Below are 14,848 nucleotides of genomic sequence, written 5' to 3'. Positions count from 1 at the left end.
CCGCAAAGTGATATGAGGTGTTACATGCTAGATCGATGTGCCATTGAGTCGGGGTCCTGACAGCAGACCCATTGACTAAACTTCCCTCACAAGCAAAACATGATCACACCTTAATACTCTTTGGGTATTAATCACATAACGATGTGAACTAGATTATTGACTCTAGTAAACCCTTTGGGTGTTTGTCACATGACAATGTGAACTATGGGTGTTAATCACATGGTGATGTGAACTATTGATGTTAAAACACATGGCGATATGAACTAGATTATTGACTCTAGTGCAAGTGGGAGACTGAAGGAAATATGCCCTAGAGGCAATAATAAAGTTATTATTTATTTCCTTATATCATGATAAATGTTTATTATTCATGCTAGAATTGTATTAACCGGAAACATAATACATGTGTGAATACATAGACAAACAGAGTGTCACTAGTATGCCTCTACTTGACTAGCTCGTTGATCAAAGATGGTTATGTTTCCTAACCATATACATGAGTTGTCATTTGATTAACGGGATCACATCATTAGGAGAATGATGTGATTGACTTGACCCATTCCGTTAGCTTAGCACTTGATCGTTTAGTTTGTTGCTATTGCTTTCTTCATGACTTATACATGTTCCTATGACTATGAGATTATGCAACTCCCGTTTACCGGAGGAACACTTTGTGTGCCATCAAACATCACAACGTAACTGGGTGATTATAAAGGTGCTCTACAGGTGTCTCCGAAGGTACTTGTTGGGCTGTCGTATTTCGAGATTAGGATTTGTCAATCCGATTGTAGAAGAGGTATCTCTGGGCCTTCTCGGTAATGCACATCACTTAAGCCTTGCAAGCATTGCAACTAATGAGTTAGTTGTGGGATGATGTGTTAAGGAACGAGTAAAGAGACTTGACAGTAACGAGATTGAACTAGGTATTGAGATACCGACGATCGAATCTCGGGCAAGTAACATACCGATGACAAAGGGAACAACATATGTTGTTATGCGGTTTGACCGATAAAGATCTTCGTAGAATATGTAGGAGCCAATATGAGCATCCAGGTTCCGCTATTGGTTATTGACCAGAGACGTGTCTCGGTCATGTCTACATAGTTCTCGAACCCGTAGGGTCCGCACGCTTAAAGTTCGATGACGGTTATATTACGAGTTTATGTGTTTTGATGTACCGAAGGAGTTCAGAGTCCCGGATGAGATCGGGGACATGACGAGGAGTCTCGAAATGGTCAAGACGTAAAGATCAATATATTGGACGACTATATTCGGATATCGAAAGGGTTCCGAGTGATTTGGGTATTTTCGGGAGTATCGGGGAGTTACGGGAATTCGTATTGGGCCTTAATGGGCCATACGGGAAAGGAGAGAAAGGCCTCAAAGGGTGGCCGCACCCCTCCCCATGGGCTGGTCCGAATTGGACTAGGGAGGGGGGGGGGGCGCCCCCTTCCTTCCTTCTCCTTTTCCCTTTCCTTTCCTTCTCTCCTACTCCTACTACTTGGAAGGGATCCTAGTTCTACTAGGAAAGGGGGAATCCTACTCCCGGTGGGAGTAGGACTCCCCTAGGGTGCGCCATAGAGAGGGCTGGCCCCTCCACTCCTCCACTCCTTTATATACGTGGTCAGGGGGCACCCCATAGACACAACAATTGATCTCTTGATCTCTTAGCCGTGTGCGGTGCCCCCTCCACTATAATCCACCTCGATCATATCGTAGCGGTGCTTAGGCGAAGCCCTGCATCGGTAGAACATCATCATCGTCACCACGCCATCGTGCTGACGAAATTCTCCCTCAACACTCGGCTGAATCGGAGTTCGAGGGACGTCATCGAGTTGAACGTGTGCAGAACTCGGAGGTGCCGTGCGTTCGGTACTTGATCGGTCGGATCGTGAAGACGTACGACTACATCAACCGCGTTGTGCTAACGCTTCCGCTTTCGGTCTACGAGGGTACATGGACACACTCTCCCCTCTCGTTGCTGTGCATCACCATGATCTTGCATGTGCGTAGGAAATTATTGAAATTACTACATTCCCCAACAAACATATCATCACTGACCCTGAGGCACTGTCGGGCCAGAAACTAGTCAATGATAATGTAATTTGGTCATTCAATGATGTTCAATTCTGTAGTAGTGCCAATCCCCCAAAAAAGAAAATTGTGCCACTCCCACCCCACCCAGGGCGGGCCCTCGGCATGCACAACATGGGCGGTTGCATAGGGCCCCTAATCTCCCGAGGGCCCGACCTAGGTACATAATATGAATACGAAACATTGAGCAAAACAGACATCGATGCAACATAGAATACAACCCAGTATCCAATAATGCAGAATACAACCCAAAACAAAAAAAGTCGTGTAAGAATGAGGAAGAGCGCACCGAAGGCGCGCAAGATGCGGTAGGGTTCCTTTTTTTCTCGGCGGCTAGCGTGCGTGAAGATGTGCAAGATAAGAGTGAAGACGAGCAAAACGCTTCGATCGAGCGGTTGAGTGTTGGACAATCTTCCGGCGTCTAAGATGACTGATCGGTGCTAGCTATTGGTCGGCCAATGGCTAGCACTGTCATGTTATCTTCAGGGGCGGAGCCAGAAAATTTGGCCAATGGGTTCACTTGTTAGCTCATTGTGAGGACTGGGTAAAGTCATTGTAACAAATAGAGATATGCTACTCACTCTGAGCCATATTAATTTTGAGAGTACCTAACCATATTAATTGACGCTGGTTTAGTACTCATTGAAGAGTGCAAGACGTACCAGTTTGATGAAATTATAAAGTCACTTGTTTAAATTTTATAAATAGAGTCACAAATATGGCTCCCTAGCTTTAGGACCAACTTCTCAACTTCCAGAAAAGATTAAAAAAACACATTAGTTTGACAAGTTTCAAGTAAACTACCATGAAGTGAAAGCTGCATGTAAATTTACTCACATTTCAGAGTGCACCCTTCGGATCTTTCATCATCTGAAAAAAATAGTTTATCTATGCATAAAAGGCTTTGGGAGATCATATAAATTAATTCCTCAGAATAGAAGGTTTGGGGGATTAATCAACAGAATTTAACACACCTACATCTGGTGGGTAGGCTTGAAGTCCTTATACATCATTATCTGAATCCGATGATGATCAATTTCTATTTGATAAATATTCGTACCATAGCCTAGGTCAATCAAAGTTCAGATGAAATATAGTTAGAAAACTAGGGCAAAGGTTAATTTCGTGCTAGGATAAGACCTGCACAAGAAGGACGATGTGGTCTCATTACCTTCAGTTTGGATTTCAATTGCCGGTCGCTGCTGACGGCTGACCTGGTGTTCTCAGCTAGTTGGCTTGCCGCTGGCCGTCGGCGATCCGGCGCCGCCATGCGCGAACATAGAGACGAGAGACCAAGAGACGATGTAAATCGGGGAAACGTACTGCGGAAACGAGAGGCGCGTGTCGTGGGTTGCGTACATTTTTTTTTTGAGACAAACGTGGGTTGCGTACATGATGACATGGAATTGATAGTTAGCCCATCCAGCCTGCTTCGTGGATGGTATGGTATCACATTTACTTACGGGCTTTTTTTAGCTGTACTTACAGGTTTTTTTTCCTATATAAGAAAAACAAGGTGTGAGCTTCTGGTTGGGTTACTGTTATATAAAACATTAATGGGCCAAAAGGCTTCTCGTTCGCATGTTCCAGTTTCGATGGGTTCAACCGTACATTCGTATTGGGTTCATACGAGCGATCGCATCTATACATGTACGTGACATGAAAAACTCGTTGGGTTCAGCTGAACCCAACGGCTACACGCTGGCTCCGCCCCTGGTTATCTTCCCCTCGAGACAATTTTTTTCTCTCACGCCTATTGTGTCGCAGCAAAACTAAGCGGGTCATGCTCAGTTTCTCTTCAATGAAGCTCCGCATTGGTTGTTATATAGTGGACCCCTTCTAACTCTAACTAATTTGAGGGTATCCAAGTATTTGTTAGTTGTATTTATATTTTCAGTATATATGGTAGAACAAAGATATCAAATATTTTTTATAGTAATTTAAATAAATTCAAAATAGTTCCATGATTTCAAATTTCAATTTAATTTTCAAAATATTTCTTATGAAAGTTTCAAAAGGGATTGTAGTATACTTTCTTGAATTTTTAGTTCAGTTTTTAAAATAATTTCAATTCCATTCTGATAGTTAAATTGAAAAACAAAGGTGAATTTTCATCATTTAAATATTTTTATAATTAAAATTTAGATATATTCATACATATTTCAGTAATTCTAGTCATATTTCAACCAGTTCCAATAATTTAGTCACATTCTACCATTTTCAGTTGTTTCAAAAAAAACTGATTATGTTTTCACACACTTCATACAAAATCAAACAAAATTATTTATACTAATCACTTTCAACAATAATCCACACACAATTTCGCAAGAATTTCAACTTTTCAAACGTATTTCAATTATATCTATGAATTTCAAAAATATTCCACATGCAGTTTCATAACAATCTCAACTTGTTGAATTTATTACAATAATATCAGCCATATTTAAATCAGTTTCAGAAACATTTCAAACATATTTCAATTAATATAGTTCTAAAAATATCTTACATACATTTAGCAAAATTTAAATTATTTCAAAGAAATTAATTTCAATTCATCATGTTTCACAATTTTATTTATTTTAGACATATTTTAATCCAATTCAAAAAAAATCACACGCAATCTCACAACAATTTCAACTTTTTAAAACATATTATAATTGTTTCATCCATATTTAAAAAAATATTGAACTTGTATTTTTTTAATTTTTCTTTATTTTTTGAGTTCTTATGAAGGCGTTCTTTTTGGAGGAGTATATTTTTTTGAAATGCATTGATAAAATATGTTGTTTTGGACGTTTGCCCTATATTTTGGATATTTCCTCATATTCCTTGCTATATACTCCCTCTGTAAAGAAATATAAAAGCATTTAGATCACTATTTTAGTGATCTGAACGCTCTTATATTTTTTTACGGAGGGAGTACATCCCATATAGTACTGTGTAGACCATATTTGGTTTGAAAAAAATTGGAGTTGCTGGCGTTCCCTTGTACTCCCTCCGTTCGAAATTACTTGTCGCAGAAATAGGTGTATGTAGACATATTTTAGTTCTAGATACATCCATATCGGAGACAACTAATTCCAAACGGAGGGAGTACTATTGATCACTGAACAAGTCATTGCATCATTCGCCACATCGATTTGACTACGATAGAAAATATGTGTCTGCTAACCCGTTCCATACATTGATTGAATCATCAACGGAACAACAAGTCAGCACTTTTGCCAAACAAAACAAAAAAACAAGTCATACAGCCTTCGGGCACAATCATTTGACTATGATGAAAATATGTGTCTGCTATAGAAGGTAAGAGAGAGTTGACTAATTTTTGTTTCTATTTTCGTTTGAAATTCTTGAGTTGCAGCCGCCTAGACAAAGACAGCAGACCTACAAGTAGTTGACAAGTCCGGCCGATGGAACTTAGACGCGAATCATGCAGTATTGACGATAATGGAAGAAAAAACAAAATAAAATGCATCCTGGTGCAAAAGAGCTGCAGCATTGTGCCCTGCTAACAGCAAATGTAAAGGCAAAATAACAGTAGCCGCAACATATAGTTTCTAAAATCTGTCACTTCTATGCATCTATTTTTTCTTTTTTTCTTTTTGGCAGGGATGCAATTATTCATTCTGATACTAAGCTCCCTCTATTTGAAGCCTCATAGTGTGTCGGGAATTGTGGGGTTTGCTATGTACAATGCTTCTAATAATAATCTATGTCTAATTGTGGGTGTATCTTTGAGTGTTCTATTTCTCGCAAGAAGATGGAAATGGCTTATTAGAAGATAACACAAAAGATAACAACACTGCACTAGACAATCTAATTAATCAATACTTAGCTATCCTTTAATGAAAAGGGAACACCCATGTTTCGGTCGTCCCATGGAACAAATCCACGACAGTTAGTTTCCCCCCCTCGGTCCATGTTACTGGCAAGCATCTCCGCGCAGCCTCACTGCCCTGTGGCCCAAGCCTCCACCACCTCAGCCATCCTTGCACACCCCACACCCGCTTTCTCCCTCTGGCGATGAAGACCCCACACCCCACACCACCTCCAGTGGCGGAGTTACATGCAATGCTGAGGGGGGCGCTGCCCCCCAGCTATCACGATCGGCCTCGTCTCCACGATCGGCGAAATCACGGCCAGCCGCTGCCGTGACCCGTGAGCTGCCATGCCAAAAGTTTGGCGTTGACTACCGATCAGGGCATTCGTTTGGATTGAAGCCAACTTTTTCAGCCGCTGCAGAAATTTTGGTCGCCAGTTCATTTTTCACACCTTTGCGCCAGTTCATTTTTCACACCTTTGCCTTGGCGAGCTAGGGCGGGCTGATTCCTGGGCCAATTCATTGGCTCGCCCTTGTTTTGGTAGGGCAGCCCCATGCACCAACCAAACGGTTCCTAACTTTCTCAACCCCTCTTCCACCTCACGTTGCTTCTCACAACACGTTCAAGAAAAATGGAGACACAAGTGTTTTGGTGTCGGCCTCTCATAGCCCGACCTTTTTTTCTCTATATTTCTCTTAGCTCAAAGCAAATATGCATACATCTCTTAAAAACACACACACACACACACAGTGGCGAATCTACAGAGAAAATGGAGGATAGGCTGGACTGCCTATGTCATGTGAATATATGTTGTTTTGGACTGACAAATGACTGGATTGGGCCTTTAAACTGGTAATAAAAACTATTTTGCAAAGCTGGAGGGGGGGTTTAAGCCTGTTAAAGCGCGCGCGCGCACACACACCTGGCCATATCACTAGGCCACTAACAGCACGACTCCATGCACTAACTCACGCCACTAGCTCAACTAACTCCACGCATGCATCGTAACATGTCGTCCCGGCTTGACTGGTCGCTGCTGCCATGGAATCAACCAAATCGAAATTAAATTGCAGTTGCTTGAACACCAGCGCGCAAATGTGAGAAAGAAAAAAAATGCAAGCTCGATCTTCCCGGTGACTTGTTGAACGCACTCACACGGTGTTGGACGTGTTCGTTTTAGAACAGTCCTCGGTGGAACGCGATACTCAGTTAAACAACTACATGCCCAAGCGCCCCTAAACAAAATAGTATGAGGAATGCACCATGATGTGACCTTAACCTTAGACCTATTTACAGGAAGTTTGGTATCTACGTTGTATGTACTGTTTTCCGACTCGTATAAATACAAGTAACGTATGCCTGCGGGTGTACGGTTTCAAAAAAAAAAAACCTTAGACCTATTTAAGGAGTAGCTTCTCTACTGGCTACAAACAAGTACTACATCGAGGTACTCATTCAGTGCCCGGCCGGCCCAACCATGTCGCAAGGACAAGCAAGAAGAATGGGAAGCTTGCTCCCGGTCGCCCTCCTAGGGCTAGGGATCCTCCTCCAGCTCGCTGGCTGCAGCCCTCCGCCGGACCCGGTGGTGTGCACGCACGGCACGTCCAACTGCACCATCACCAACACGTACGGCTTCTTCCTCTGCCCCGCGGCCAACGTCACCTACCCGCGGACCGAGCAAGAGCTCGTCGCGGCCGTGGCGGCCGTGGCGTCCGCGAAACGGAAGGTGAAAGTGGCCACCAAGCACTCGCACAGCATCCCCAAGCTCGCGTGCCCCGGCGGCCGCGACGGCACGATCATAAGCACCGCGCGGCTGAACCGGACGGTGCGCGTCGATGCCGAGAAGCGGCTCATGACGGTGGAGAGCGGCATGCTACTCCGGGACCTCATCGAGGCCGCCGCCGCCGAGGGCCTGTCGTTGCCGCATTCACCGTACTGGTCCGGCCTGACCATCGGCGGGCTCCTGGCGACGGGCGCGCACGGGAGCTCGCTGTGGGGCAAGGGAGGCGCTGTTCACGAGTACGTGGTCGGGCTGAGGATCGTGACGCCGGCGCCGGCCGGCCGGGGGTTCGCCGTGGTGAGGGAGCTTGGCGCCCATCACCCGGACCTGGACGCCACCAAGGTCTCCATTGGCGTCCTGGGCGTCATCTCTGTTGGAATTATGTGTCCTGCAACTATATTCAAATTACTAGGAATTACTAATATTCGAAATACCTCATTATGGAATTGTACATGTATTTATACATGGAATTGATTTACATGTTTAGCATGGAATTGTTACTTGCTGGAATGTACTTAAGTGATATATGCTTAAGGAAGCTGGTCGATTATCAGTGGAATACAATATACTATTTATATTGGAAAGACTACCCGGGTACAGTGATAATCGGAAGGAGCTAGATCATATAGTTAGATTACAGCCCTAATGTTGGTCTACATAACTAGAGGAATTTACACTCTATTATGGCGCGTTGCTCACAAGCGCGTGCTCCGGGGACATGACGGGTAGAATCCGTTAACAGACAAATATGATCGTGGTTGGTAATTTGATCTGGACTCTATCCCGGAAACTAGTGAAAGAAAAACTAGGAATCTTATATCTGTATAAGAGGTGGACTCTTTGGAAAGACAGTATAAGAAGGTCCCTACCCCCTAGCCTCAGAGATGCGAATTGTGAGCGGCACCACGGATAAGCGCAGAGGAATAGGGGGTAGACCAAAAAAAAAACCTAAATTTCTTACATTGGCATCGGAGCTAGGTTGAAGGTCGCCGCCACTATCCTAATCCGTCCTGCAACTCTGCCGTTGAGGTGGACGGCTGCCATCCGGATACAACCCGCTGCGTATCGTTCTGTCCCCGCGTGCGTCTAGTGCAAGATCTACCGCTTCTTCCTGGTCGCACTCCTGCGGCGCGTCAAGCGGGCGCTAGCCGCGGCAGAATCCCAGGTGCTTCTGTGTTCGGGGCTATGCGTTCGATCGTCCCGGAAAAGTGACACGGATCGAGGATTGCTGGTACATCTTGCATGCCCGTGGATCGTGCAGGCCCGTAATCCCACTACTTCAAACTGCCGCCGGCCGGCCGCGGCCGTGAACCTCTGTCGCCGTTGTAGCCATCGCCATCCACAAATAATCCGCTGTGTCCGCTGCTGTCGATTGATGTGCTGACTGCTCAGTGCTGCACGCATACGCTGCTCGCACTTAACGCGGCTAGTATGCGATTATATCGCATGCGTGTTCCCTGATGCAGCACGAGGAAAGTCAGGTTCGAGTGATCAACCAATAAAGGAGTACATCTGGATCGCTCTCAAAGCGCATGTTGATCAAGGAAGGCTAGTGTCCTTGGCTGTTTTGTTTCTTTGCGCGAGCGGATCGAGAGTAATAGTGCTGATTGTACATTAGTACTACGGATTGCAAAGAGCCAAAGAGGTGCACAAGTGATCACATACACGTCAATTCTTCGCTGGATTTCTTTGTTCTACTGCTGGAGGAAGTGTTGCGTCGTCATGAAGAGAGAAGTTTCGGTTTCGATCCGACCTAGCAACGATTTTTTTTCTCGGTCGCCGGGCCCTCGCCTCCTGCTTTGCACATAAGGACCAACGATTCTGTAATTATACCGACATCGGAACAGAATGGCTTCTGTGATTCTAATTTTTGTGGTGGAACTCGACGAGTATTCTGGAATTCAACGGAATACGCAGAAACTATGTCCTTGTGGTTCTGGCTTGTTGGAGGAATCTCTGAAGGCACCTGTGCACGCATGCTGTCAGGGAAGGAATATTAAATTCACATATTTCCTAGCATCTATTAATGAGTTTATTTTATTAGATTGCTGCTTAACAAACTAACTTGTTTGGTTGCTAATCCATTGCATGTAAATCATAGCAAGGAAAAGGTATCACTCCTTGGAAGAAATTTAGGAGGACTCCAAATCATAAATGCATGGATGAATTGCAACGAGCAAATGATTATGTGGAAAATTATTCATAATCTGGAAAGGGATTTCAAAGAAGTGTTATTATTGAGCATCACTTATTTATGGAGGAAGATGGGAGTCACTCCAAGGACAAGGAAATTTGCTCTTTGTTTGTCGGTATGTCTAATGATAATATTTCCACTATAGATATTTATTTGTGGTATTTTTTTTCAAATAGTTGGATTATGGTGTTTTATATACATCATTTATTGTTGGAATATCATAGCAACTTCATTGGCATGCAAAAATTTCAAAGGAAAATTGATATACTTTGAATTGGAAATTATGCCATAAAACTCCCTCATGGAGGAAAACTATTGTTGTTATAGGACATGTTATTTAACCTCAATGAGAAGGGATTAAATTTATTGCTCCATCTTGGAATCTATTGATTATGACATACTATTTGGAAAAGGGAGAGTGGAAATATTGCTCAATGGTTAAATTAGTGCATTATGATTTTCACACAATGGTCCATCTTTCTTGATGTCCATTGGAAGTTGGTAGACCAATTTTTTTTTATTGGGCAAAGATTACTCCATATGGAGGAATATCGACAATGGGAACACATGCTTGGAATCTTATCATCTACACCATCAATGACTTGGTCACATATCTTGGAACTGGATCAAGAGGCTTATTGATTCTGGAATTTTAAACTTTAGTGGGAGGACTAATGATACATGTGAAGCATATATGTGTTTTTTTAATACACGTTTATTAAGGTGGAAGGAGATGAAAGGGCTTCACATCGTTTCCTTTTTATATACTTACGGTATTTCTTTGGACATCCCCACTAGAGGTCACATTGTTTATTTCATCTCACTCTTCCATGATTACACTTTTACATGGTTATGCTTATATTTTATTATACAAGTCGGAAGGTTTTATTGTGCTGGTCACATGTTATACTGAAGTGGAAAATCAGTTGATTAAATAATATCATAGTTTTAACAACCGATTGGTGGGGGAAGTACACTTCAGGAATATATCGTTTGTATGTAAAGAGCATGGAATTATTCACCATTGTTATATACCATACACTCCACAATTGAACGGAGGAATTGACTGTCTTGTATACCCCCTTGTTTGTTTGGAAAGAAGCATTGTGTACTATCATTTGTTGTATCTTTCTCCATCTAGTACAGTCACTTGGCTGGAAGGAAATATTCTATTTTGGCATGAAATTCACAGTTATTACAAAGCGCACACCAGGAATTTTTTCATGGTTCTTCTAGTGGATCAAAGGGTGTTTCCTTAGTTATCTGGAAAATGAATACTGGTGGAAAGTAGGAACACAATCATTTTTATCATCAAGTGTGGAATTATTGACAATCATACTGGAATATAATCTTGACCCCAAGGAAACTACAAGTGACACTCCCAACATGACATGCTTAGGATAAGTGGGAGGAATTAACTTGGAATGTAATCTCTGGATAATTGTTATGTGATTTTGGGGGGGGGGAGTCACTCTAAATACTAGAGGAAAACTCCTAAGAAGGATTAAATTTTTCATCAATGTCAACTATGAGTGGAAGAAATGCGGGAAGGAATAAACTCAATAAGGAAATGTATAGTTTGGGAAGTTATTATCATACCAAACAACCGCAAGCCCATTGTTTGTAAGTTTTTTTTTGTAAGGAAATTTGGCTCATTGGAATATTATAATATCACTCTTGCTATTCAGTTCTTTACACAAAAGGAACATATACTTTATGGAAACTCTCTCTCCTGGAATATAGGGAAGAGGAACTAAAGGCATGGTTTGCTAATTGAGTATATTAATGTATGGTCTTATAACAAGCTTCACATCAATGGAATAGCAGGTCATATGGTTTTTTGAATGAAGCAAGGCGGTCATCTACAAATGTAAGTGTAAAATAGTTTACATTATATTGTATACATTAACATTCTTTGGCTGTTTGTGCATTGATAACTCACATTGATGGAAGTGTAAGCTTGGTCATTTTCTAACTTTCATATGAAAGGAATTTCTGGAGCTTCCAATGTTTCGGGAGTGGAAATACATAGAAAATATTTTGAAGTGTTTCTCTATGGAAAATTGAAAATATGTTAAAAATACCTTTGATAAAGGAAATCATACTTAGTGAGGAATTATATTTGAACTCCTGAGGAAAAATGGAACAATAAATGGTACTGGAATTGATATGTATCTTCATTATATTATCATACCTTAGCTACCGGAATTTATGTTGCATTCAAGCAATGGAAGGAAAGACGAGCAGCTAAGGGAATCTCACACATCATATAAGATTGTGGAAAGTGCATCACAACCTGTCACTTGTTCTGAAATTTATATTAAAGGTAAACACATTGAGGAAGTTATTATTCTATCTACGAGATGAGAAATAAGTCCAGGTACGCATATTCAATTATTGTTTTAAGTACTAATATGGTGCAGGTTCACTGACCGAAGTCAGGAATTTCTTACAAAGCATGGTTACTGATGGAACTTCATTTAGTGATTGGATTTGATATGTATGTGGTTTTAAAATTTTATTCAACATGGTTATCTTATACTTGACTCGATGTGGAATTATTCATATTATTGATATATGTGGTTGGAAATAATTGATGTGGAAATTCACTTGAGGAAACAAAATACTCAAGGTGCCTATAAAGGTGGAATTACACTCGAGGAAATAATACTCGAGACGCCGAGGACAACTATGCTGGAATAATTAGGCGGAAATTTAAAGTCTCTCGTGTCACAGCAAGGGAACATATTGAAGGGAAGTATCACTATATTTATATATTTGTGGGTTTTCAACATTGTGTTAATATGATTGTTGATCCCTTGACTAAGCCTCTTAGTCAGGAGGTATTTGGCAAGCATGTTAAGGCTATGGGTTTACGAATATTTGAATGGTCGTTTGGGACAAGTGGGAGATGTTGGAATTATGTGTCCTGCAACTATATTCAAATTACTAGGAATTACTAATATTCGAAATACCTCATTATGGAATTGTACATGTATTTATACATGGAATTGATTTACATGTTTAGCATGGAATTGTTACTTGCTGGAATGTACTTAAGTGATATATGCTTAAGGAAGCTGGTCGATTATCAGTGGAATACAATATACTATTTATATTGGAAAGACTACCCGGGTACAGTGATAATCGGAAGGAGCTAGATCATATAGTTAGATTACAGCCCTAATGTTGGTCTACATAACTAGAGGAATTTACACTCTATTATGGCGCGTTGCTCACAAGCGCGTGCTCCGGGGACATGACGGGTAGAATCCGTTAACAGACAAATATGATCGTGGTTGGTAATTTGATCTGGACTCTATCCCGGAAACTAGTGAAAGAAAAACTAGGAATCTTATATCTGTATAAGAGGTGGACTCTTTGGAAAGACAGTATAAGAAGGTCCCTACCCCCTAGCCTCAGAGATGCGAATTGTGAGCGGCACCACGGATAAGCGCAGAGGAATAGGGGGTAGACCAAAAAAAAAACCTAAATTTCTTACAATCTCTCAGGTAACTCTGGCCTTGCAGCCGCTGTTCAAGCGGTCGGTGACGTTCGTGAAGCGGGACGACTCAGACTTCGCGGACCAGGTGGCCACGTGGGGCCGCCTCCACGAGTTCGCCGACATGCTATGGCTGCCGCAGCAGGGCAAGGTCGTCTACCGCCAGGACGACCGCGTCGACGTCTCCACGCCGGGCGACGGCCTCAACGACATGCTCCTTTTCCGCGCCAATCCCACCCGGGCGACCATCGCTGCAAGAGCCGCCGAGGAGCTGCTGCAGGAGAACGGCACCGACACCGCCCGGTGCGCGGCGGCGCGGCTGCAGGCGGACACGCTGGAGAGGCTGGCCTACGGCTTCACCAACGACGGCGTCTCCTTCACGGGGTACCCGGTGGTGGGGTACCAGCACCGCATCCAGGCGTCCGGCACATGCGCAGACAGCCCGGAGGACGGCCTCCGCTCCGCCTGCGGCTGGGACCCGCGCATCCCAGGTTCTTTCAACGACAACTCCGGCTTTAGCGTCGCCCTCTCCAAGGCGCCGGCGTTCATCGTCGACATGCAGCGCCTCCGGGATCTCAACCCTGCCGTGTTTTGTGCTGGCGTCGACCCTAGGATAGGCGTGGCCTTCCGCTACATCAAGGCATCCTCCGCCTACCTCGGCAAGGCCGAGGACTCCATCGCCATCGACATCATCTACTACCGTAGCCACGCCGACGGGATGCCACGCGTGCACGCCGACGTGGTGGACGAGATCGAGCAGATGGCACTACACAAGTACGGTGCCCTGCCGCACTGGGGCAAAAACCGCAACATCGCTTTCGACGGTGCCATCTCAAAGTACCCAAAAGCCCACGAGTTCCTGATGGTGAAGGACAGGTACGACCCTGACGGACTCTTCTCAAGCGAGTGGAGCGACCAGGTGCTCGGCGTCAATGAGAGTCCCAATATCATGAAGGAGCATTGTGCCATCGAAGGAAACTGCGTCTGCTCCGAGGACTCGCACTGCGCGCCGGAGCAGGGCTACTTCTGCCGACCAGGGAAGGTGTACGCGAAGGCTAGAGTTTGTTCATTTGGCAAGGATGATTAGGGATGGCGAGAATACAAGAGAGTAAGTTAGGTTACTTATAAATGCGTGAATTTTGTTGCGGTGTTTGGGGATCGTCGATCTTTAAGGCGAGTCATCGAGTTATGTGAGTTGTTACCAGATAGAAGTCGAGTTAAACCAGCGAGTTGTGCTCTGGGTGGTGTCGTGTTGGGTTTGGTCATATGACGTGTGTGTTGGTGTCTACGTATATAAAGCAATGAAAACGCTCGAAAACGCTGCAATTATTGCGGCACCAAATGTTTTTCTACGGCCCCTCCCAATGCTTCACCGTGGACAGGTGCTAAGCATGCCACATAAGCAAAAAAATGACATGGCACTATATTTAAGGAGGAGAGAGTACTTTGGTGAC

General features: G+C 43.4%; 1 protein-coding gene across 1 annotated transcript; it reads left to right on the top strand.

The window, feature by feature from the left end:
• Window positions 1–7,395: 7,395 nt before the first annotated feature.
• Window positions 7,396–14,593, top strand: LOC123152785 (L-gulonolactone oxidase 2). The gene is made up of 3 exons (XM_044572233.1): window positions 7,396–8,070; window positions 12,748–12,750; window positions 13,405–14,593. The coding sequence occupies exons 1-3, from the start codon at window positions 7,396–7,398 to the stop codon at window positions 14,479–14,481; spliced, it is 1,755 nt and encodes a 584-aa protein (XP_044428168.1). The 3' UTR covers window positions 14,482–14,593.
• Window positions 14,594–14,848: the final 255 nt, after the last annotated feature.

The sequence above is a fragment of the Triticum aestivum genome, chromosome 7A (assembly GCF_018294505.1).
Source record: "Triticum aestivum cultivar Chinese Spring chromosome 7A, IWGSC CS RefSeq v2.1, whole genome shotgun sequence".
Lineage (NCBI taxonomy): Eukaryota > Viridiplantae > Streptophyta > Magnoliopsida > Poales > Poaceae > Triticum > Triticum aestivum.
This window is presented reverse-complemented; position numbering and strand designations above follow the sequence as displayed.